Source organism: Enhydra lutris, unplaced genomic scaffold, assembly GCF_002288905.1.
Source record: "Enhydra lutris kenyoni isolate GAN:26980312 unplaced genomic scaffold, ASM228890v2 scaffoldscaffold59, whole genome shotgun sequence".
NCBI classification, from domain to species: domain Eukaryota; kingdom Metazoa; phylum Chordata; class Mammalia; order Carnivora; family Mustelidae; genus Enhydra; species Enhydra lutris.
Window position 1 is genome coordinate 9,505,178 of NW_019154143.1, and position 23,312 is coordinate 9,528,489.

Here is a 23,312-nt window from a genome sequence, read left to right on the forward strand (position 1 = left end):
GAGGCCTGCAGTTGGTAGCCCTTTGTTTAAAATCTGCCACTGTGATTGTGGTGTGCTGGTTTTTCCTTGTAATTTTGTAAATATTTTGCTATGTATATTTTGAAGATATTAGGTATAATCAGGTTGAGGATTGTTATAGTCTATTGGTGACTTACTCTTTCTACCATCATACAGTGCCTCCTTTTCCCCTAGCAGTTAAAAGTCTATTTTGCCTAGTGTTAAAACTGCTATAGTATCTTGCTTTTGATTAGTATCTGCTTAGTACAAAAATGTTTCCAATATTTCTGGGTCGGAATGTCTGAGGCATATCTCCCGAAACAGCCTATAACTAACGCGGTGGAAACAGAGCCCGAGAATCTCTGCCATGTTAGTGGCAAGTGTAGTCTGTTTACAACTATTGTCATTATTGATATATTTTTATTTAATTTGCTCTTTTATTTATCTTATATTTACCGTGTTCTTGCTTTGCTTGTCTCCTTTTGCCACCTTCTGTTAGATTGGTCATATTTTCTTTATGCTCACCCCTTTTCCCTATACTGGTTTGGATAGTGTGTATTGTATTTTTATTCTTTTAGAGGCTAATTTACAGCTCTGTCATGCCTATCTGACTTAACAAAGGACAAAATTAATCAGTGTCTTTCTGCTCTTCCGCAGTAACACCAAAGCTCTTAAAAGCTTCAACTCCAATTACCCACCTCTCATTTTCCATGCATTGTTATCTATTATTTTATTTCACCTTATTTTTAAATCTCAAATTGTTTATTATTGGTGGTGGTGGTATAAATTAGTGACCTTTCTGTTCTATTTTTAATTTTTAAAAATTTAATTCCAGTATCATCAACATATAGTGTTATATCCGTTTCAGGTGTAGAATATAGTGATTCAACAATTCTATACATTACTCAGTGCCCTTCACGGTAAGTGTGTTCTTTATCCCCTTCACCTAGTTCCCCCGTCCCCCCCACCCTTCTCCCCTCCAGTAACCCCCCATTTGTTTTCTATAGTTAAGAGTCTGTTTTTTGGGGAAAGAAAGAATCTGTTTGTTGGTTTGTCCCTTTTTTCCTTTGTTCATTTGTTTTGTTTCTTAAATTCCACATATGAGTGAAGTCATATGGTATTTGTCTTTCTCTGACTTATTTCACTTGGCTTTATACCCTCTAGATCTATCCATGTTGTTGCAAATGGCAAATTTTTGAAATTTTAAAAATTTCTTTTTATGGCTGAGTAATATTCCATTGTGTATATATCCCACATCTTCTTTATCCATTCATCTACTGAAGGACACTTGGATGGCATCCATCACTTGGCTATCGTAAATAATGCTGCAATAAACACAACGATGCCCAAATCAATGGCTGTTAAGATTTATACATTTATGCATAAGATTCTCTTATAACCTCTATTATTGTGGATAAATTGTCTTCAATCAGTGTAATTATTGCTCCTTTTTAAGTAAGCCATGTTTTCCCTCTGATTGCTTTTACTGTCTCTTTGGTGTTCTGCAGTGTCTATATGTGGATTTATTTTTATTTATCCTACCTAGGATTCAGTGTGCCTTTTGAATCTAAAGAGTCAAATCTTGTTTCCATTCTAGCAAAATTTCATCCATTCAAAGCATCCTAATCTTTTACTATCATTTTTATTTCTCCCTTTATAATGATTTTAACATCCTGATGTGATATCCTTTTCAGTTTGTTCTGTCATCCCAAATTCTTGGGGATAATGATTTTTCTGTTTGTCGTACTTGCCAGCTCTCCTTCACAGTAGGTGGTTTCTTTGTGTGATTCGTAACTGGTGTTTTGAGCTCATCTTCAGTGAGACTGTTTTGTTCCGCGGGAGCCCAGTGTGTCCCGGGTTGTGAAAATGGCCTCAGAGATCTATTCTGTATTGTTTGTATGAACAGCTCCAAGGACTCAGCAAGGGAATATATTTTGTGTTGATTTTTCAGCTTGGGAACTCTTTGCCCCACAGATAGCATAAATTTAGATGCTACTCCCATGAATACTTCAGGTTTTAAGTCTTGATTTTTCCCAGGAATCTTTTCACCCACTGGGAGCCCTAAGCCAAGACAAGACTCACTGTCAGTTCTAGGTCAGTGGGTCGATTTTTTCCTGCAGGCACAGCACACACATGTCTCTGCACCTGCGTGCTGGGGTTCTCATGCTCAAAGCCTCCCTCCCTTCACCTGGTGCCCTCTGGCTGCCACCCTCTCTCTCTTTGCCTGCACCCTGTGGCTGCTTGCTTTCCTCCGATCGCCATTCTCTCCTTCTCTCATAGCAATGGCATGCCCCAGTTTCTAGCTCAGCACAGGACTGTCCAGAATAAAGGTTACATTTCCTAGACCTTGTCACCGCATGTGGCCACATGATTAAGCTTGGTCAACGGGAGACAAGCTGAAGTGAGGGGCCCCGGGAACCTTCCTGGCTGTGCACTTGGAAAGGAAGGGGTATTCTGTGCCCTGTCTTGACTCCCCCTGTGCCAGCAATTGTCTTTCTTAGTTTCCAAAAAGGGGCTGAGTCCACCTAGAATCATCTCTGTGGAGTCTGTGGCTGGCCCTCACCTCCTGCTAGACTGCCTTCTAGCAAATACGTAACTCCTCACCCAAATCACCAGCTTGAGCTGCTCATGTTCCTGCCCAGACATGTAGTTGAGCCAGGGGCTGCCCTGGCCAGACTGGGTCAGAGGTCCTCAGGGCTCTGGAGATGCACAGTGCTCGTGACTCACTCCCCAGTGAGCCTACAAAGGGCTCCAGGGGATCCATCCTCCAGCAGGGAAAGTGTAGGGCACTCCCATAGCCCTAAGAAATGCACTGATGTCCCCTCCAATAAGGGGAAGGCTGCCCCTTCAATGGTAAGGGCTGGTGGTTGCTAATAAGCGCAATCCCCTGTGCTAACAGGTACCCATTCAACCCCATCAGCCCTCGAGGTGGGCCCCTTCGTTCCCATTTTGCAGATGAGAAAGCTGAGGCTTAGGAAGGGCAATCAGCTGGTCTGGGAGGGGGGGATGGCTGTTAAGTGGCAAACCCAGCTCTGTCTGACTCGAGTTTATTCACTTGTCCATTCCATTGTCCTTCCTGCCTAGTAACTCTGGAGGGTCCATCCCATTCCTCCAGCTCAACACCTGGGCACCCCGCCCCACTGATCTCATTCATTCACCACTGTACGACCTGCCTGCCCAGCCCTGTTCTCTTGCCTAATCTTCTGCTTGGATTCCCAGGTGCCCTTGAGCCCTCCAACCTGACGGCTTGCAGCCGTCTTAGGCTCAGATCTATTCCCAGATTTGTATTTCTCTGAAACTAGCTCTCAGCAGGTGTGGGACCTGCCCCTCGTACCTGGCATCACCCCCCACTGTCGCCAGGGCTTGACTCCTCAGCCCTGCATTGCCGCCTCCTTGCTGCCCCAACCCGTCACTCCTGGTGCTCTGCACCTGTGCTCCATCCTGTGTTGCTCTGCCTGGTGGATCTTTCCCCAAAGCAGATTGTTCTAGGCCCCTGACCCAAGGCTCCTGCTCCGAATCCTGCGGCTATTCCCTATTTTCTACAGAATCAAGTCCAACCCTCCTGAGCATGGCCATTGTGACTGAGTTCCTTGCTGCCAGCTCTGTCCACGCTCTGGAGGACCAGTGTTCCACTCTACCACTGGGCTAGATAGGGCTTGCTGCTTACCTAATATGCATTTTCTCTTTCTTCCTTCACTAGAGAACCCTGACTTTTAGCAGCTCCCCCAATGAGGACTACATTTTTCAGCTTCCCTAGCAGTGAGTTGTGCCCACATGACAAAATTTAGGCCAATGAGATGTCAATGAAAATGTTACATAAACCTTCCAGTGAGTTGGCTTAGAGGGAGTTGACTTAGCTGAGAGGAATGCCCTTTTGGGTCTGTCTCCTTCTGCTGCCTGTATTACTGATGTGCTGGCTGGAGCTCCAGCAGCCCTTTTGGTCCATAAAGTAACCGTGAGTCTGGAGGCCTGTGCTAGAATGGTGGAGCAGAAAAGTAGAGAGAACCCTGGGCTCCTTATGGCCACAGAGCTGTCACGGTTACCCTGGACTGCCTACATTCAACTTATTTTATGTGGAAAAAGAAATGAACAGATCTCCTTGAAGCCACTACTCTTTTGGATGTTCTGTTATACACAGGCAATCCTGATCTTAATGGATACAACCAGATAGCTTTGGGCACAATTACATTTCTGTGTGTGCATATGCGGTTCCTCCTTCCTGGAACTCCTGTTTTCCCTTTCTTGCTGTTGAAGGCCTAATTGTGTTGCAGGTATCAATTTTAACATCTGTTATTCCACAAAACCTTCACCCATTCCCTGGGCATAACAAGCCCCTAGTGCACAGGCCCTGGGTTTTCCCAGGCCTCGGTTTGGTATTCTTATAGCACTTACCTAAGTAACAGGGTGTACTTGAATTGACTGAGGGACAAGAAGTGGGTTTTCTTCAATCTCTGGTTGCCCAGAAATTAGTACAGTACTTGCTACATAGGAGGTGCTCAATAAATTTTTTGTTGAACGCAGACACACACACACACACACACACACACACACACACACGACACCCCAAGGGCAGCTGCCACAAACTTTCAGGACAGACTCCCAGCCACATGTGTGTGGGTAAAGGGGGACACAGGGAGAAGGAAAACAGGAAACCAACCCCAAACCCAAACCTCTCCCTTTCCCCTTTCTCTTACCTCTGAGCAGCCAGTTGGCCACCTAGGGTGACTCCCTCCTCTGGCTCCCTTCTCTGAAGGGCTCCACACTCACACTATGAAGGGTGCCCTGGTGCTGACAGGGCAAGAGCCAGAGAACCCAGGGCAGTGAAGGCCCACAGCAGAATCAGGGCCCAGAAATATCTGGATAGGGCAGCAGGATGGAGAGAACAGCACAGACCTAACTAGGGGCTAGCTACTTGGCTGGCACACCCTAGCCTCCCTCTCCAGACTTCTGGACCCCAAGGACCAGGGTAGGAGTCTAGCTATTGACCCAGAGGAATGGTGGCCTCCCAGAGTTGTTGGGGGGCTCGTCAGCAGGAATCGAGTGGAGAGGAAGGAAGGCAAGTGCCCAGGGTGGCAGATGGGAGCTTGTGTGGTCCCCAACCATTTCCCTCCAGGGTATCAGACTCAGTTCCCTTTCTCCCCACCAGGCGGCAGTGCTAGCTAAGCCCTCTGGCTTTTTAGGGCAGATTTTTCTAAGGAAGTGTGGCTACTCCGTCTTTCATCACCTTACTCAGAATCAGAGTTTTAGGGCTTGAAGGGAATTTAGCCAATATGTAATTAAGGAACAATTAACATGCGATTTGAGGGTCCACCTGGACGAATTTTTCCATATGTCTTTATATCACCCGATCAAGATAGAGGACGGTTCCAGCACCCCAGAGGCTCCTTTGGGCCCCTTCCCAGTCAGTAATTCCCAAAGTTGCACACTACCCTGATTTCTAACACCACGGATTAACTTAGCCTGTTTTTAAACTTCATAAAAGCGGAGGCACACAGTGGGGCCTTTTTGGATCTTCTCTTAAGGCAACATCTCATCACTGAGATTTAACCATGTTGTTGTGGCTAACAGTATTTTGCTCATTTTTATTGCCACAAATCTTCCACAGTGTGACTACGTGGCAATATTTTTCCATTCTCCTGTCGATGGGTGTGGGAGGCTGGATTCCCCTGAGACAGAGATTACTGACGGGACTCATTAGTGGGTGTTCTTGGGGTCAACACCTGTGGAAATAGGACTGGACGGGGAGAGAGCCAGACTACGGTACTTGCACAAGAACCTCAGCTGACCTCATGAGGGTAGCACTCCGGCCACTGGAAGTTCTTCATTCCTGAAGCAGGATCTGAGCAGCACATCAGAGTGTCCTGCACAATGGACATTTGGGCTGTTTCTAGTCTGGGGTTATTATGAATAACTCCGCTCTGAGCATTCATGTACTGGTCTTTGGGGACATATGCACCGAGTCTGTCAGGCATTCCACTAGGAGTGACATCTCTGGGTCATTAAGTAGGCGGACCAGCAATTTTAGAAGAAACTGACAAATCCTTGCTGACCACCTACTGTGCACATGGCCCTGATCTCTCTAGGGGCTAGTTTCTAGGCACGGTAGCCCCTTGCCCTCTGAGCTTTCATCCCAGTGGGGAAGCCGAACACAGACAAGTATAATAAGGTAGGGGTCCAGGGCCCTGGTGGCTGGAGAGACAAGGGGCTGGGCTGCTTAGCTGTCTGTCCTCGGTTTGGGCAGGGCTCCCACTGGCTTCCCATTTCTGCTCCATCACAGTTGGCGTGAACAATGGGCAAATGCTCAGCTCCCTCAGCCGTGCGATGGGGATTGAATCCGCTGTCCGGCAGCCAGCTTCTCTGAGCGCTTGAGGCTACTTAGGAAAGGCTTCTGTGGAAGCCCTTTGAAATGAAGGGGCCCTGGGCAAAAGACGAGGGCTGAAAGCCAGTGAGGGAACCCTGGGGAGGGACGGAGGGACTATGAGGAGCCTCAGGGTCAGGAGAGGAGGCGCGGAGATCTCAGAATCTTCAGCCCTCTGACCTCCCTGCCTGGGGGTGTCCCTCTTAGCTTGGAGGGCTTCAACACATCCTGCAGTACTGACGACAGCCACCAGGGGGCGCTTTCGACCGAGAACTGTCGGGGAGGAAATGCGCACAACAGTTGTGTAGGTCGCTTGGAGGGGAGGGAAGGACTCCATTGAGGTGGTATCTGCCTCACTCAGGCAACCCCTTAGCAACAATCCACAAAACTCCTACTGTGGGGTCAGCACAGTCAGACAGGGAGGACCACTAAATGCTCAGAAGGCTGCAAAGTGGCTTAAGCGAAGAGGGGTGGAAGGGACATAGTGACACTGGGGATGCAAGCCCCCCACAGATCCCACGATTCAGACATCTGGCTCCTAGTTGCCTCTGGCCAAAGTCCTGTAGCCCTTAGTTACTGTTTTATTATTATTTTTTAAGATTTTATTTATTTGAGAAAGAGAGAGCAAGAGCGAGAGAGAACAATGAGTGGGGTGAGGGGAAGAGGGAGAAGGCTCCCCGCTGAGCAGGGAGCCCTATGTGGGGCTCAATCCCAGGACTCTGGGATCATGAGCTGAGCCGAAGGCAGACCCTTAACCGACTGAACCACCCAGGCGCCCCATAGTTACTGTTTTAAAAACCTTTAAAAATGCCTCAGGAAATAAGAATAAGTTGCATCCCAAAAAGAGCGGGACGCTCTTCTGCCTGAGAAAACGAACACAATGTGCCATGTTTGCAAGAAAAAAATAAGAAAGATAGTTTGCAGCTTAGCAATAGTTCCAGGATGGAGAACTTCTGCCCCTGTGCTCTAGAGATGACAGCACTAATGCAATCTGCTGAGAATTTTCCCCAATCCCAGGCCCCGAAAACGGAGTGACCAGGTCCCTGAGCAGAAGCACCAGCTCATCACAGTCAAGGAGCTGCCTGGTGATCAAGAAGGGAAATACTAAAGGGGCGCCTGGGTGGCTCAGTCTGTTAATTGTCTGCCTTCAGCTCGGGTCTTGATCCCAGGACCCGGAATCAAGTCCCATGTCAGGCTCCTTGATCAGCGGGGAACCTGCTTCCCCTTTCCCTCTGCCTCCTGCTGCCTCTGCTTGTGCGCTCTCTCTCTCTCTCTCTCATAAATAAAATCTTAAAAAAAAAAAAAGGAAAGGAAATATTAGAGCCGACATAATCCCTAATCAATCAGCATGATCCAAAACCCCAGGTCCTTACCCTGGATTTTCATCTTTTAAAAACCCTTGCTTGTAAGCCATCGGGGAGCTCGGGACTGGGAGCATTAGCTCCCCATTTTCCTGGGTGGAGCCACACCAACAAATAGGCTCTTTCTTTACTGCAGATGCTCTGTGGGCTTCTATGGGCTTGGTTCAGTTACAGTAGCACGGAGGTTAACTTACTGGCTCTTGAGCCAGACGGCCAAGGCCAAGTCCTGATTTGTAGTTTACTGCCTTGTGATTGTAAACCATGTGCTTCTCCTCCTTGTGCCTTAGTTTCCCAGTCCATAAAATGGGAATGATTGCAATAAATAATTTTGAGACCCTGCCACGAGGATTAGCAAGTTAACACAGTCCTAGACTTAGAACAGTAAGTGTGTGATGTGGGTGCTGCCTGGGCACCCCTGTGCCCCAAGTGTCAGCGTGAGGCAGGATGGCAGCTCCTCAGAAGGCTGGCTCCCACTTGAGGTCCTGAAGGTCGAGCTAGACCACATCAGCCTGTTGGCATCAGGTAGCCCGGTGTCTACAGCTTGCCAGGTAATTTTCCACCAGGGCTGAGGGGACTTCCCTGATAATCATAATCATAATCATAATCCATAATCCATAATCACTTCTATAAGATTGTGGTTTATCAACAGGGTGCTCTTGGCTCCAGCCCTCTGGCCACTGCCCAAGTTAGCCAGTGATGCCGGTGGAGCCAGGGTCAGGAAGCACCGATGGATCTCTGGGCCCCAGCACCGCCCAGAGACAAGGTCCTGTATCCCTTAGGTTGGGACCATAAAGCGTGGGGCCCTTGCCTCAGGCTGGACCAGCTGGAACCATCAACCTTGGACTCGCCGTGATTGCTATGGACTTTTCTCACCAGTTTGCCTTTGGCCTTTGGGAGACAATTTCTAGCTGGGGAAACCAAGGGAGGCCGGCCAGGGGTGTGGTGTGGAAGAGAAGGTCCAGGGTCCAGGTAACAGTTTCTGAGGGCAGCTGGAGCCAGGCCGCTGTCACCTGTCCGTTGCTAAGGCTAGAATCACAACATGTTGGGGCTAGAAGGACCCAGAAACCAGTTCACCTTGGCTTCCTACTTTACATATGGGGACACTGGGGCCCGATGAGGACAGGGGAGGGCAAGAAAGCACAGGAAGCAGAACTTGGGTCTCCAGACTCTCCATCCTTTCCCACCTGAACAACCTCCCCAGCCCAGTCACCAGCACTACTGTCCCCAGCTTCTCTGGCGACAGACATGGGGGTATCCATCCCCTTAACTGAGTTCAGAGTAATCACTGATCATGGCCTTGATCTGGGGTCTTGGGAAGGGCTGAGCCTGGAGGTGGGGGGCCAGGGTACCCATTAGCCTCCAAACCAACCCTGGGCCCTGCCACCTGAGGTCGGTTCCGCAGAACCACCTCGTTAGAAAAGTAAAATCCCAGCCTGTAGCCCCAGGCCTTCAAAACCAATCAGCATTTTAGTAAGATTCCCCAGGCGATACAGTGACTGTGACTGTATGAGAAGCACTGGTCAGGATAAGCCATTTTCCCTCTACCAGCCTCGGCTTTCCTATAGACATGGGCAGGGCAGAAGATCTCTGACTTTTTTTGTTTTTGTTTATAAATAGACTCCACACCAACATGGGGCTTGAACTCACAACCCTGAGATCCAGAAGTTAAGGTTGACCTTTGACTTCTTGGCACGGCTGGCTAACACACCAGCAGGCAGGCCTCCGCCATGACCTCCTGCGGGACGCTGATATGCATTTTGTAGCGTGGAAAGTGGAATTGAAACTCCAGCAGGGTTGGGGGAACAATCAATACCTCTCCCATTCTGCTGACTTACCCCTCTCCTCTCTGCCTGAGACCCAGGCTGGGGCAACTCCACAGGTCCGGGGACGCTGCTAATTCCATTCAAGCCACTTGAGCAACACTGATTAAGCACCCACGCTGTTCCCGGATCTGTAGCGGAGCATGTCCACCCTAGCTGGACATTGGAGTCATCTGGGGGGCTTTTGAAAAACAACTGATGCTGGGGGCGCCTGGCTGGCTCAGTTGTTAAGTGTCTGCCTTCAGCTCAAGTCATGATCCCGGGGTCCTGGCTTCGAGGCTCCCTGCTCAGCGGGAAGCCTGCTTCTTCCGCTCCCACTCCCTCTGCTTGTGTTCCCTCTCTCGCTGTCTCTCTCTATGTCAAATAAATAAATCTTAAAAAAAAAAAAAAAAAAAACTAACGCTGGGCCCACCCCAGGCCACTGAAATCAGTCTCTGGGGGCAGGTCTAGGCGTGAGTACTTTACTAATATGCCGCAGGCAATTATAATGCACAGCTGGGCTGAGAACGACGGGTCAGAAGTAAGAGAGAAGTCTATCCTAAGTCCTACCCAAGCCATCTGCGGAGTCCCTGCTTCCTTTCGATCCGCCAGCCGCGGCCGGTCTGCTGCAAGCCGGGAGCAATCATCAGGAAATTCCCTTGATACCATAACCCGTGACAGCAACCTCTAATTAATCATCAACCTTGTAACATGATCCTGGCCCATAACAAGGAGACACACTGAATCTTTGGAAACCTGTCCACGGGGCCTTCTCCAGACAATTCTTTCCAGACCCAGGGACCTGTACCCTGGACACCAGGCTGATGGGGGCCCAGCTCTGCTCCCAGGCTGGTAAGTGGGAGCCCTAAGCTTGGTCCCTAGACCAGGGATGCAGAAGGAGAGGGGAAGCTGTGGAACCTTGGGTGACTCACTTTTCCCTGGGGCCTCAGTTTCTTCATCTGCAGGCCAGGGCCCAGGCAAGCCCTGCCAGCTTATGGGGCTGCCAGAGGCATAACCAAACGGTTACCAGCACTGTAATTCTCTGAGAGCCTCACCTCAAACCACAACGTGCCCTCAGCGCTCAGGGCAGGAGGTGGAGACCCTGGGCTTTTATCACCAGAGGTCCAGACTGCATCTCAGAACCCTGCTCCTTCCCAGGCAGAGAGCCTGGAGCCTCAGCTCTTAGCTCCTGAGGGACCCCAGAGGCTCACACCCCAGCAGCAGCAGGTAGCCCCCAGAGCTGGGAAGGTGGGGAGGGATGTGATCTGGAGGGTGAGGACCAAGCCATGGTTGCTGCTGCTGCTTCTGTGGCAGCTGTGGATTTCAGGTCACAGTGGTGCCATGAAGGAGACGGCCTGGGAGTGCAGGGTCTGGAGCTGGGCCCGGGCTCCTCTGCCTCTGGCTGCGGAGTGGTGCAGAAGCGCCCCAGCTCAGCTCCCTCTGCGTGCCTCCCTGCAGGTTGTGGGAAGAGTGAAGGAAGCTGTAAGGGTTCAAAGGTGCCTGGCACCCGAGAGGCTTGATGGCTGGAGGGGTGGTGATGGAGATGATGAAGATCCAGGGAGGTCCTCGCTGAGCAGAGGGCGGACCCTCATCACTTCTGATTCCAAAAGACTTACTCCAAAGATTCTCTTTGAACGGGGTGGGGGGTGGGGGGGTGAGGGGTGGGGAGGTGGGGGGGTGTGCGTATGGGGGAGTGGGGACTTCCAAAAGTCACGATGCCTGCCCAAGTGGGCCGTTAACTCCTCATGTTCAGGATCTCTAGGCAAGGTACCTGGAGACTTGGGGACGTGGCTGGCCATACATATAAATTTCATTGGTGAATAAGGAGACCTCTACCCGGAGGGGCAGTGACCTGTGTAGGCAAGCAACAGAGCTGGGACTAGAATCAGACATCAGACATGGCTCCCTCCACAGAGCCTCCTGGATGCCTCAGCAGCTCTGCAGTGGGCCCAAAGACAGTCCATCTGATGTCAGGGCCCTCGACTCTGGCTCCTGGTCACCATCTGTGCCTACTTGGGGACTCCCCTTTGCTTGTGCATAGCCTCTGGGAAAAGGCACTTGGGCAGACTATCAGAAAGGAAGGGAGACACGAGGGTATACCAGAAGGGGGTGACAGTCATGCAGGGGACTTGGGGGAGGGAGGGGTGAACTTGGATAACAGGGTTCAGATGTTCCCAAGGCCAGAGTGAGTGCTTGTCTCTAAAGCCGCAGGTTAGAGAACCGTGGTAGGCTTGCCTTTGGCCTGTATCCATCAGGGACAGATTCCTTATGATCTCAAGGGGATCCCTTGTACCTGACCGGATTTAGCCTCCCCTCCTTGTGACCTGCTAGAATCTTACAGGCTTGTAAGTGGTCAGAGAACGGTGGCTGTGGAAACTGATGAGATCTGGGAGGGGAGGGCCTTGCTTTTTTGGATTGGGGTCTGGCTCAAGTTCTGGTTAAATTCCCTTCTGTTTTCAGCTTCCATCTTCCAACCCAGAAAGAGCAGGACAGGAGGGAAGAGTGGAGGGGAGAGAGATGAAGCCCAGGGCTGTGGGGCAGGAAGCTCACCAGCTTCCTCCAGGCTCAGGCTTGGAGCTGGAGGGGAAGGGCTACTCAGTAGGGAACTTCCTCTCTTGGCTACAGAGGGGAGTTGAGTTGGGAAGTCCCCTGATTTGATTTGATTTGATTTTTTAAAAGATTTTATTTATTTGACAGAGATCACAAGTAGGCAGAGAGGCAGGCAGAGAGGGAGAGAGGAGGAAGCAGGCTTGCCGCTGAGCAGAGAGCCCAATGCAAGACTCGATCCCAGGACCCTGAGATCATGACCTGAGCTGAAGACAGAGGCTTTATTTATATATATATATTTCTTAAAGATTTTATTTATTTATTGGACAGACAGAGATCACAAGTAGGCAGAGAGGCAGGCAGAGAGAGGAGGAAGCAGGCTCCCTGCTGAGCAGAGAGCCCGATGCAGGGCTCGATCCCAGGACCCTGGGATCATGACCTGAGCTGAAGGCAGAGGCTTTAACCCACTGAGCCACCCAGGCACCCCATCCCCTGATTTTAAAGTCCAGCCTTGGGTCTTGGCTGGCCCAGCCCAGGATTCTGAGGGGCAGACCTGGGGCTCCTTCTCCAGCCTGTGTCCCTTCTCCCCACCTCACCCTGTGGGGGGACTGTTGGGCCCCTTTCTCCTACTAGAAAAGGAAGTCACCCTTACTGGTGGTGACTTCACAAATGGTGCAGGTTCTCTGTGGGACAATGATAAAGTCAGAGAGGAAGACAGCACAAACACCAAGACCCATCCACCAGAGGTCACCACAATTAGCAGCTCCATCTCCTTTCAGGTTGTTTCTAGATACAGATAGAATATATAAACATATAAACGTATGTGTCAAAGAAAATCTGGATCATATTATATCTACGGTTCTAAAACCTGCTCTTTCTATTTAATGCCAATAACCATTAGCAGGTGTTGAGAGCCGGCACAGGCATGAGTTCCTTTAATTTTTACACCATCCCTCCGCGAGGGGCCTTGAGGCTTGGGGAAGTTCATGGTGGAACTCAGATCCTAGGCACGCAAAGTGCGTTCCTCACCAGGGTTTAATCAGGTCTGGGGGAGGAGGGGCGGTCCCTGGATGGGGGCAGGAGCAGTGGCCCCAGGGTGATGGGGGGTATGTGGAGATGACTCTGGGGAGCAGGTGGGTCCGGGTCCTGACCGCACTGACGCCCCCACCCCCACCCCCACAGACGCCAAGGCGCCGCGAGAGACGCTCCGCTTCCATGCTGAGGCTAAGGGCATGCAGGTGCATCTCGACGCCCGGCGGTGCACTGCGCAGAGGTGCGCCACGTTCCACGACGGCATCGTGTTCAGCCAGCGGCCTGTGCCGCCCGGCGAGCTGGTGGCTCTGCGCGTGCTGTGGCACGAAACCCACTGGTACGGCGGGCTCCGAGTGGGCTTCACGCGCCTGGACCCCGCACAGGTGTCCGCGCCCAGCCTGCCGCCCTTTGTGTGCCCAGACCTAGAGGAGCAGAGCCCGACATGGGCGGCCATGCTGCCCGAGGGCGGCGCGCTGCTGGGGGACGTGATCCACTTCTGGGTGAACTGCCGAGGCCGGCTCTACGCCAGGGTCAACGCGGGGCCCAGGCTCCTGCTGCGCAAGGGCGTGCCCCTGGACGCTCCACTCTGGGCCGTGATTGACGTGTACGGGACCACCAAAGCCATCGAGCTGCTGGGTGAGGCAACCTGCGGGGACCCGGGCGCCGCCCCTGGGTGGGAGGTGGAGGCTCAAGTGACACCGTGCCCCCACCCACAGTCGTGGGGAGATCCGTTCATTTCTTCATGTACAGTTTTCACATCAGCTGTTGCCCAGGGTCAGATATGAAGATGGGCGCTGGGGACGCCAGATGGACAAGACCCAGCCAAAGGGAGGGCAACCTTGTCCGTAGAGAATGCTAAGAAGATATGACTAGTACTGCAAACATCTGTTAAAGGGCTGTTTCCCAAAGGGACATTTGGAGACTGGGTTTTGCTGTCTAAGTAGGAGTTTGCAAGAGTCAAGTGTGGAGAGCAAAGGTATGAGGGTTAGAAGCACACAGGAAGACCGCTCGTGCGGGTAAAGTCAGCCCTTCCATCCATGTGTGGAAAAACAAGAACCATCCCTCCAGCCACCTGGAAGGAGAGTGGATTTCAGGGACAGTGGATACAAGAAACAACCATAAAAGGAAATATTGGCATTCCTGTGCGGGTCCTCCAGGGTTCTGCACAAGCAGACCATTCCGCCCCGTTCCTACCCCCCCCCCCCCCGTTTTAAAATTGCTTGTCACAGCTGCTGAAGCCTCTCCCCTGGGACCCTGTTTTGGTAGGTCTGGTGTGGGTCCAAGCACCTGTTTTCCCGGCCTTTGGGGGGATTTTAATGCATGTCTGGGTTTAGGAAGGTCGATAACGCTGAGGGTCTCCAGTCAGGCAGCAACAGTAGGGCAAAGAGCAGATGTCTAAAGGAGGGGTTAGGGTGGGGTGGTTTAGGAAAAAGAATATACAGCCTCATAAATTCTCTGCTGGGTTAAACTTGGAAGGGATGGCTGGGACCCTAAGATCGGCTGGGAGCTCCAGCACTGCAGCCCAGGGAAGAAAGCCCATGGAACTACCCAAGGGGCTGGTGGGGGTGGGGTGGGAGCACCCTGGCTTTGCTTTCCCTGGGCCCTGAGTCTCCCTCTCTGCCTCAGATACCACAGCCAGCGTCATCCCCTCCGCCATGCCACGGGCCTTCAGCGATGAGTCTCTGCAGCCTCAGGGTGAGTGGCTCCCCCCAGCCCCAGGAACTCCTGGGGACTCCAGCACCAGAGGCACCAGGAGAGGCCCCAGCTCTGGGGGCTCACAAAAGTCTTTCCAGGTCCACGAGTCTCCCACAGGCTTTAGGCCAAAAGATTTGGCGCTGCCTATGGGAAACCTAAAAACAATTTAACAGCTCTGCCTTCTAGAACATTGGCTAACTTTACAAGTTACAAGAGCACATTCATGCACAAATAATGTTCTTTTGTCCCTGCTTTAAAAAGCAGTCCGTGTTCATAATGAAAGATTGGTCAAGCAGAAATAAAATAAATATTCAAGAATAAATATGGAAATTTTAAAAATCACCCATTACCTCTTAGGTGAATTTGCGCCTACAGTTTTGTAGTCCTATATCTGTGGGGCAATTGTGCTCTGTTTCCCTTTTTTACTAAGTTGGAATTTTATGGTATATATATGTATGTACATGATGGTTTTCATCCCAATTTTTTCTTTTTTTCCATCTGATTATGTTGTAAGCATTTTCTCGTGAGGTTAGTATTTGTCACAGTAGGACTGTATGGTTCTCCGCCCTGTAGTTGTAGCGTGAGGGGGCCCACCCTTTGCCTCCCTGTGTCCCAGCTGTGTTGTGCCCTTTCCCAGCCACAGCAGAACTGGAGTGCATCATCTGCTTCGACCGTGCTGCCAACACCTGCCTTCTTCCCTGCAGCCACGCATACTTCTGCAGCTCCTGCGCCGGTCGGGTCCTCAGGGACTCAGCCAAGTGCCCTGTGTGTCGTTGGGAGATCAAGGCCATGGCCCCCGCGTGAGGTCCCCCCACCCACATTCTGGAGGCATCAGAAAAGCTGGTCAGCAGCAGGCCTGGCATGAAGAGGGCAGCGGGAAGGCCATGGTGCTTCCCACCCGCAAAAGGTCATTGGGGCCAGCCCCTTTTCCTGCCCTCAACAGAACTGTTTCCCTGGTGCTTCAGCACTGGGCCCTCTGCTTAGCCAAGTTCATTTGTGCCCAGGGTTTACCAAGGCTTTTGCCTAACCACCAGGTGCAGCCACCGTAGACCTGACCAGCAGTCCTGGTCCCCATAGGTCACGTCAAGGAGAAGGGCCATTGTTCAGAGATGGGGCAGCCTGATCCCTGGTTTTAGAGTGGAGGAACCTCTGCTATGGGCATGGATCTGGGAGAGGCGCAGCCCATCCCAGGGTATCAAGAAGCCGGGAGCAGATGCAGGTAAGCTTCTGGATGGCACGTTTACACGCCTGTGTAGAAGCTGAGTCACCCCTGATAAGCCCTCCATAAAGCAGACCGGCCTTTAGCCACCCTGCCCGCCTCGCAGGGTGATGGTGAAGTCCCAGCGGACAGCGTCTCTGAAGACATTTGCGCACACGGGACTGTGATGTTGTGACGGTGCTTATTTTGCCAGTTTCGGAGGGGTCCAAATAAAGTTTGTCTCTTGTGAATGATTTTTGTAATGAGTACGTCCCCTTTGCTGCAGTTGGGGCAGGGTATGGATGGAGCCGTGGGCTGTGGGGATGCTAGGGCATTTGGGAACATACCCTCTGTCCTCTGCAGACACACCCTAGGCTTGCGGTGGACGGGGTAGGGCTCAGTCACTCAGGCCTGTGGACTTTATTCTGTTGAGCACAAGAAGGGGACAGCTCTGTGCTCCCAGCCCTGAAGTCACAGCCAGGCTTTGCCCTTGCCACCCTTAATCTGAGCGGACTGCCAGGAGGTTCTGGCTCCCAAAGGAAGGGAGGAGTTGACCCGTGAGCCCCACCCCCACCCCCACAGCAGGTGCTTGGGTTGGGACAAACCATACCTATTACTTTGCTGCTGTTCCTCGCTCTGGGGCTAGTGGGGAGGTATCTCCTGGAAGAGAGGACTAAAAGGGTGGTTCCAGCCTATTGTGCTCAAAATTGTGATCCTGGGCACTTTCATGGATTGCCTCCCTACCCACACCATTGCCAACCAGTGGGCAGGACACTGGGTTTGGGGACAGTGGAATAGCTTACACTCTGGAGTGGGATCACCTCTCCACCACCCATGAATGGTCTAACCTTGGTCTTGTGACTTGACTCCTGTGAACCTCAGTTTCTTCATCTGTAAAATGGAAATAAGATCATTTTCTATGCTGGTAAGTGTGAGAATCTTGAATATGAAACTTGTAGCTTAGATGAAGTATTCAAAATACGGCATCTCCCTTCCCCTGAAAAAGGCATCTCCTAAGGGGAAGCAGCCAAGAAATCGATGGGCTTAGGTATCAGGGATCTGGGTGTGAGTCCTGACAGCCCACTGACTTTTACCAAAGGCCCCCATGTCATCCCCAGCATCTTGGAATGATTCCTATGAATCCCTTTTTCACCCTGTGTCTTTTTTTTTTTTTTTTTAAGATTTTACTTATTTATTTGACAGAAAGAGACGCAGTGAGAGAGGGAACACAAGCAGGGGGAGTGGGAGAGGCAGAGGCAGAGGTAAGCTTCTCGCTGAGCAGGGAGCTGGATGTGGGGCTTGATCCCAGAACCCTGGCATCATGACCTGAGCTGAAGGCAGACGCTTAATGACTGAGCCACACAGGTGCCCGCTGTGTCTTCTTGTTTTTAAATCCAGATGCCTCTAGGGCAAGGGCAGTGCTGTCATCCTTTTTCCAGGGAACACCTTCTTGTTAGTAAACACCCGGGCAAGCTTGCTCTTAGAAATGATCTCGAACCAGAGCCGGGGATTTCTGGAATGGTGGAGTAAGGAGTCCTGTAAATCCATTCTTCCAAGAAATCAAGAAAAATATCGGCAAGATTATAAAATCAACTTTTCCACAACTCTAGATTACAGCAATCTAACGAAGGGTTTATCCAAGAGAAACCACACAACTTTGCTAAGAACCATGGGGTCTGTGGGGCTTTAACTTGGCCTATTGCCACCCCTCTAGCCCCATCTCCACAGTGGCCTTGAAAACCAGCAAGCTTAGCAGCTGCTAGAGGGGACAGATTGGGTTGGGAGTACTGCAGAAAGTTCCATCACCCGAGCATCATCACTGTTTGACCTATGTGACAGTTCATTGGAAAAGCCTGATCTACAGAGTGTTATTATTTAATCCAAGTTGAAGCTCTCTGCTCAGGAAAACCCCTATTTCCAGGGCATTTGTTAAATGTAATCAGCTTCAATTGCTTAACCTCACAGCTGCCAAAGACTGCGATGCCAGCTGGGGGGCAAACATGAGCCCAGCCAAAAATTTAAAAAGGAGATCTGAGAAATTGGATGTACCTAGGGGAATTTGAAAAGCTCTGGTGTATTTCTGGGGATCTCAAAGACTTTGGAAAGGTTTGGAAAGGCCTGATGGGCCCCAATCTCTCACTTCTGGCTGACCTTGAGGTCCTGTACAAGCAGAAAGTAAAGACTAAGACAAAGCTGTAAATACTTGAGCATTGAAGGCATGCCTCAACCCCAGAGCTCCCAGGCAAGAAGTGGAAGATTTTCTAGCTCAAAGCATTTAAGTAAATCTCTGTAATCATTATCTGACCATTAAGCTAACCCAGTGGGTACATCAGTGGCTGCACACTACAGAAATATAGACCTCACGGAATTAGTCCAGGAAAATCACTGAATAAACAAATATACAGATAACAGTAGTAGTAAAGCCTGGCAGGGGTGCTGGTGCTGGTGGTGCTAGTGGTGTTTGTATTCAGAGTTGCCATATTATGTTACCTACTGGATCTGATTTTCAAAGAGAAAAAAATTATATATCTATATATATATATATAGATATAGATATATGACTCATTTCAGTCTCTAGAAACTGCCCTTGAGGAAGGCTAGATGTCAAACTTACTAGACAAAGATTTTCTTTTTTTAATTTTAATTAATTTCTTTTTTTTTAGTTTTTTATTTTATTTTTTTTAATTTAAAAAAAATGTGTTTTTGAGAGTGCATGTGCATATGAGGCATGAGGAGGGGCAGAGGCAGAGGGAGAGGCAGACTCCCTGCTGATGAAGGACTCAGTCCCAGGACCCTGAGATCATGACTCAAGCCGAAGTTGGACGCTTAGCTGACTGAGCCACCTAGGCACCCCAAATTTTTGTTTTATTTCCAGTATAGTTCACATACAGTGTTATATTTAGTTTCAGGTGTACAATATAGTGATTCAGCAACTCTCTACGTGACTCAGTGCTCATCACGATAAGTGTACTCTTCATCCCGTTCACCTATTTCACCCATCCCCCCACTCCGTAACCAGTTTGTTCTCTATGGTTGAGAATCTGTTTCTTGCTTTGTCTCTCTCTCTTTTTCCTTTATTTTGTTTATTAAATTCCACATGAGTGAAATCACATGGTATTTGCTTTCTCCCACTTATTTTGCTTAGCGTTATACTCTCCAGCTCTACCCATGTTGTTGCAAATGGCAACATTTCATTCTTTTTTATGGCTGAATAATACTCCACTGTGTATATATACCACGTCTTTATCCATTCATCTATCTATGGACACTGGGCTGCTTCCATAATTAGGCTATTGTAAATATTGCTGCAATAAACATATGGATGCATGTATTCTCTTGAATTAAGTATTTTGTATTCTGTGGGTAAATATCCAGTGATGTGATTACTGGATCATAGCATAGTTCTATTTTTAATTTTTTGAGGAAACTTCAAACTGTTTTTCCACAGTGGCCGCACCAGAAATGCACTGCATTCCCTGCAACAGTGCACAAGAGTTCCTTTTCTCCACATCCTCACCAACACTTGTTTTTTTGTGTTTTTGATTTTAGCCATTCTGACAGGTGTAAGGTGATAGCTCATTGTAGTTTTGATTTGCATTTCTCCTAATGATGTGTGATGTTGGGCAACTTGTCATGTGTCTGATGGCCATCTGTATTAGTATTTATTTTTTTTAGATTTGTTTATTTGTTTGAGAGAGAGAGTGCATACATGGGTGAGAGGAGCAGAGGGAGAGACTAACTCAACCAGACTCTGCACTGAGTACAGAGCCTAAGGCAGGGCTTGATCCCATGACCCTGAGATCACTACCAGATCTGACACCAAGAGTTAAACTCTCAACTGACCATGACACTCAGATGCCCCTAAATCAGCTATTATAAATATGTTCAAAGTATTAAAGTAAACCATATCTAAAGAATTAAAGGACAACATGTTATCAGTCTCACCAAATAGAGAATATCAGTAGAAACAGAAATCATAAAAGCAACCAAATAGAAATTCTGGCGTTGAAAAGCATGATACTTGAAAAAAAAGATTCACTTAGAGGGGTTCAACAGGAGATTTGAGTTGCATGAGAAAGGAGCAATGAACTTGAAGAAAATGCAGATTATTTAGTCTGAGGAAAAGGAAAAAGATGGCAAAAATGAACAAAGCCTTAAAGACCTTAAAGACCTGTGAGGTACCACTAAGTGCTCCATCATACACATAATAGAAATACCAGAAGGAGAACAGAGAAAAGGGAAGAAAAAAATAGACCAAAATTTTCTAAATTTAAGGGCTTGTCCTGCCCCCAGGGAAGGGGCTTCTAAGGCTCCGCCCACACCTTGCGTTCAGCCGGTCTGCTCAGCTGGTCATAGGCATCCCCAATGGTTAAGGAAGGTGGGGGCTGTGGCCCAGCCTAGGGAAGAGCTGTACCAGGGTAATGTCTTCCGTCAATCTGACACACGTATCTTCATCATCATGGATGCATCAGCCAACTTAGCCAAGAAGATCTACTCCACCAACTGGCAGTTGTTCCAGGATGGCCTTCTGCCCAAAGAGGGAGCAGAGGGAGAGACTAACTCAACCAGAGGGCTACACCACCTCCCACCTCACAGTGGCAGACATGTGAAAACAGAGCGAACCTTTCTTCAAAGCCGCCCCAGAGGAGAAGCCCAAGCTGTAGGGATTCTCCGCCCACAATTCCCACGTGGCTGGCCAGTATGACGACACCACCTCCTACAAGTGCCTCAACAGCCACATGAATGCCCTCCACAAGGGGCAGCAGGCCAACCACCTCTTCTACCAGGCCTTGACCCCACTGTATACGAGGCGGTCATCAAGAACATCCATGACACCTGCGTGAACCAGACAGGCTGGAACCGTGTCATTGTAGAGAAGCCCTTTGGGAGAGACCTGCAAAGCTCCAGCTGGCTCTCCAACCACATCTTCTCCTTCTGAGAGGACCAGGTCTACCTCATCAACCATTACCTGGGCAAGGAGATGATCTAGAACCTCTGGCTGAAGTTCGTCAATCCTCAGCCCTATCTGGAACCAGGACGACATTGGAGCTCTTTGGGGTTGAGGGCCGCAGGAGTTACCACAATGAATTTTGGATCATCCAGGATGTAATACAGAAGCACCTCCTGCAGATACTGTGTGTGGTGGTGATGGAGAAGCCAGCCTCCACTGATTCCAAAGATGTCTGTAATGAGAAGAAGTGTTAAAACAGATCTCAGAGGTGCAGGCAAACAATGTGGTCCTGGGCCAGTCTGTGGGGAACCCCAAAGGAGAGAGTGAGTCCATCAAAGTGTACCTTGATGACCCCACAGTGCTCTGCAGGTCCACCACTGGTCTCTTTGCGGCCATTGTTGTCTATGTGGAGAACAAGAGGTGGGACAAGGTGCCCTTCATCCTGCACTGTGACAAAGCCCTGAACAAGTGCAGGCCCGAGGTGCATCCACATCTCTGGGACATGGCCAGCAACATCTTCCAGCAGCAGTGCAAGTGCAACAAGCTGGTGATCTGCATGCAGCCCAAAGGAGCTGGGTACACCAAGATGATGACCAAGACGCCCGGCATATTCTTCAACCCTGAGAAGTCAGAGCTGGACCTGACTGATGGCAACAGATATAAGAACATGAAGCTCCCCAGTGCCTGTGAGCACTCATTCTGGACATCTTTGGTGGGAACCAGATGCACTGTATATGTGGTGATGAGCTCCGGGAAGCCTGGTGGATCCTCATACCCCTGCTGCACAAAGACTGAGCGCTAGAAATCCCAGCCCTTCCTGAATGCTTACAGCAGCCAAGGCCCCACAGAGGCAGGTGAGCTGATGAAGAGAGTGGGCTTCCAGGACAAAGACACCTTCAAGTGGGTGAATCTCCACAAGCTCTGAGCCCCAGACGCCCACCCCATCCACCTTGGCCCTGTCTGTCTCTATCCCCCCTACTTGCTTCCTGGCCCAACCCCCCAATCAGGAGGGCTTCAGGACCATAGACCTCAGCCTCACATTCCTGGCCCCTGGCCACCCCACCCAGTCAGTACTGCTGCCACTCTGGGCCTAGCTATATTCCTCAAACACCAAGCACTCCTGACTGGCTCTGTGACTGTCCCCAGCTGCCACTGGCTCTGCCTGAGCCAGCTTCTTTCCACAGGATGGAACCCCAACAGAAGGAAGTAGGGTGGTTCTTCCACCTGTCCTGGGCTCCTCGCTGCCTAGGACAGGAGTAAGGGATGACAGGGAGGGGCACTGTGTGGGCCACAGTGGGCCCGTGGTGACCTCACACTACTGCTGGCTACAGCATGCTCCTCGGAATTGGTGGGGGGCAGTTCTTTCACGCTAGTCTCAGTGCCACATGACATTCCTGGTTACTCACTGGAAGGGACCTCTGTGTTACCCAGCAGTCCCCCATGTCTTGGGCTCCCAAATGTCCTTCTGCCCTACTAGCTCCCCCTACTCCTCCAACTCTGCACACCATGGCCTACCCACTGCAATGCACCCACAGGGGGCCACTCCCCACTGGAAAAGCAGAAACAGCCAGTGGCACAACCCACCGTAACCTCCTGCTATTTAACCCACAAACAGAAAAAAAAGTCTTTAAATGTGATGAAAAATATTAATCTACACATCCAAGAAGATCAACAAGCTCCAAGTAGGATAAACTCTAAGGAATTCTCACTGAGACATATCAGAGTTAAATTGTCAAAAACAAAAACAAAGAGAGAATCTCAATGACAAGAAGAAGAAAAACTCATCACATACATGGGATCCTCAGTAACTGCTGACTTCTCATCAGAAATAATGCAGGGCATTGAATCACTATACTGTACACTTGAAGCTAATGTTACACTGTATGTGAACTAATGAATTTAAATAAAAAACAACGGGACGCCTGGATGGCTCAGTGGGTTAAAGCCTCTGCCTTTGGCTCAGGTCATGATCTCAGGGTCCTGGGATGGAGCCCTGCATCAGAGTCTCTGCTCAGCAGGGAGCCTGCTTCCCCCTCTCTCTCTATGCCTGCCTCTCTGTCTACTTGTGATCTCTGTCTGTCAAGTAAATAAAAATAAATAAGTAAAATAAAAGAAACATTTAGGGACGCCTGGGTGGCTCAGTCAGTTAAGTGACTGCCTTCGCCTCAGGTCATGATCCCAGCATCCTGGGATTGAGTCCCACATCTGGCTCCTTGCTCTGCAGGGAGCCTGCTTCTTTCTCTGCCTTTCCCTGCCACTCTGCCTGCCTGTGCTCTCTCTGTCTCTCTAACAAATAAATAAATAAAATCTTAAAAAAAAAAAAAAAGAAACATTTAAATAAAAAACAAGAAAAGAAAAAAGGACTCATGGAGGC

General features: G+C 49.9%; 1 protein-coding gene and 1 pseudogene across 1 annotated transcript; both read left to right on the forward strand.

Moving 5' to 3' along the window:
* Nucleotides 1-10,287: 10,287 nt before the first annotated feature.
* Nucleotides 10,288-16,105, forward strand: LOC111158507 (neuralized E3 ubiquitin protein ligase 3). The gene is made up of 4 exons (XM_022520575.1): nt 10,288-10,367; nt 13,245-13,730; nt 14,721-14,789; nt 15,427-16,105. Exons 1-4 carry the CDS (start codon nt 10,340-10,342, stop codon nt 15,591-15,593), a joined length of 750 nt encoding a protein of 249 aa, XP_022376283.1. The 5' UTR covers nt 10,288-10,339; the 3' UTR covers nt 15,594-16,105.
* LOC111158387 lies at nt 15,950-21,863 on the forward strand (annotated as a pseudogene).
* Nucleotides 21,864-23,312: the final 1,449 nt, after the last annotated feature.

Excerpts from the sequence above, each read along its gene's own strand:
- LOC111158507 (XM_022520575.1), top strand. The coding sequence starts at position 10,340 with ATGGGGGCCCAGCTCTGCTCCCAGGCTG. Across the intron at positions 13,731-14,720 it reads CAAAGCCATCGAGCTGCTGG|ATACCACAGCCAGCGTCATC; the intron begins GTGAGGCAACCT and ends TCTCTGCCTCAG. Across the intron at positions 14,790-15,426 it reads TGAGTCTCTGCAGCCTCAGG|CCACAGCAGAACTGGAGTGC; the intron begins GTGAGTGGCTCC and ends GCCCTTTCCCAG.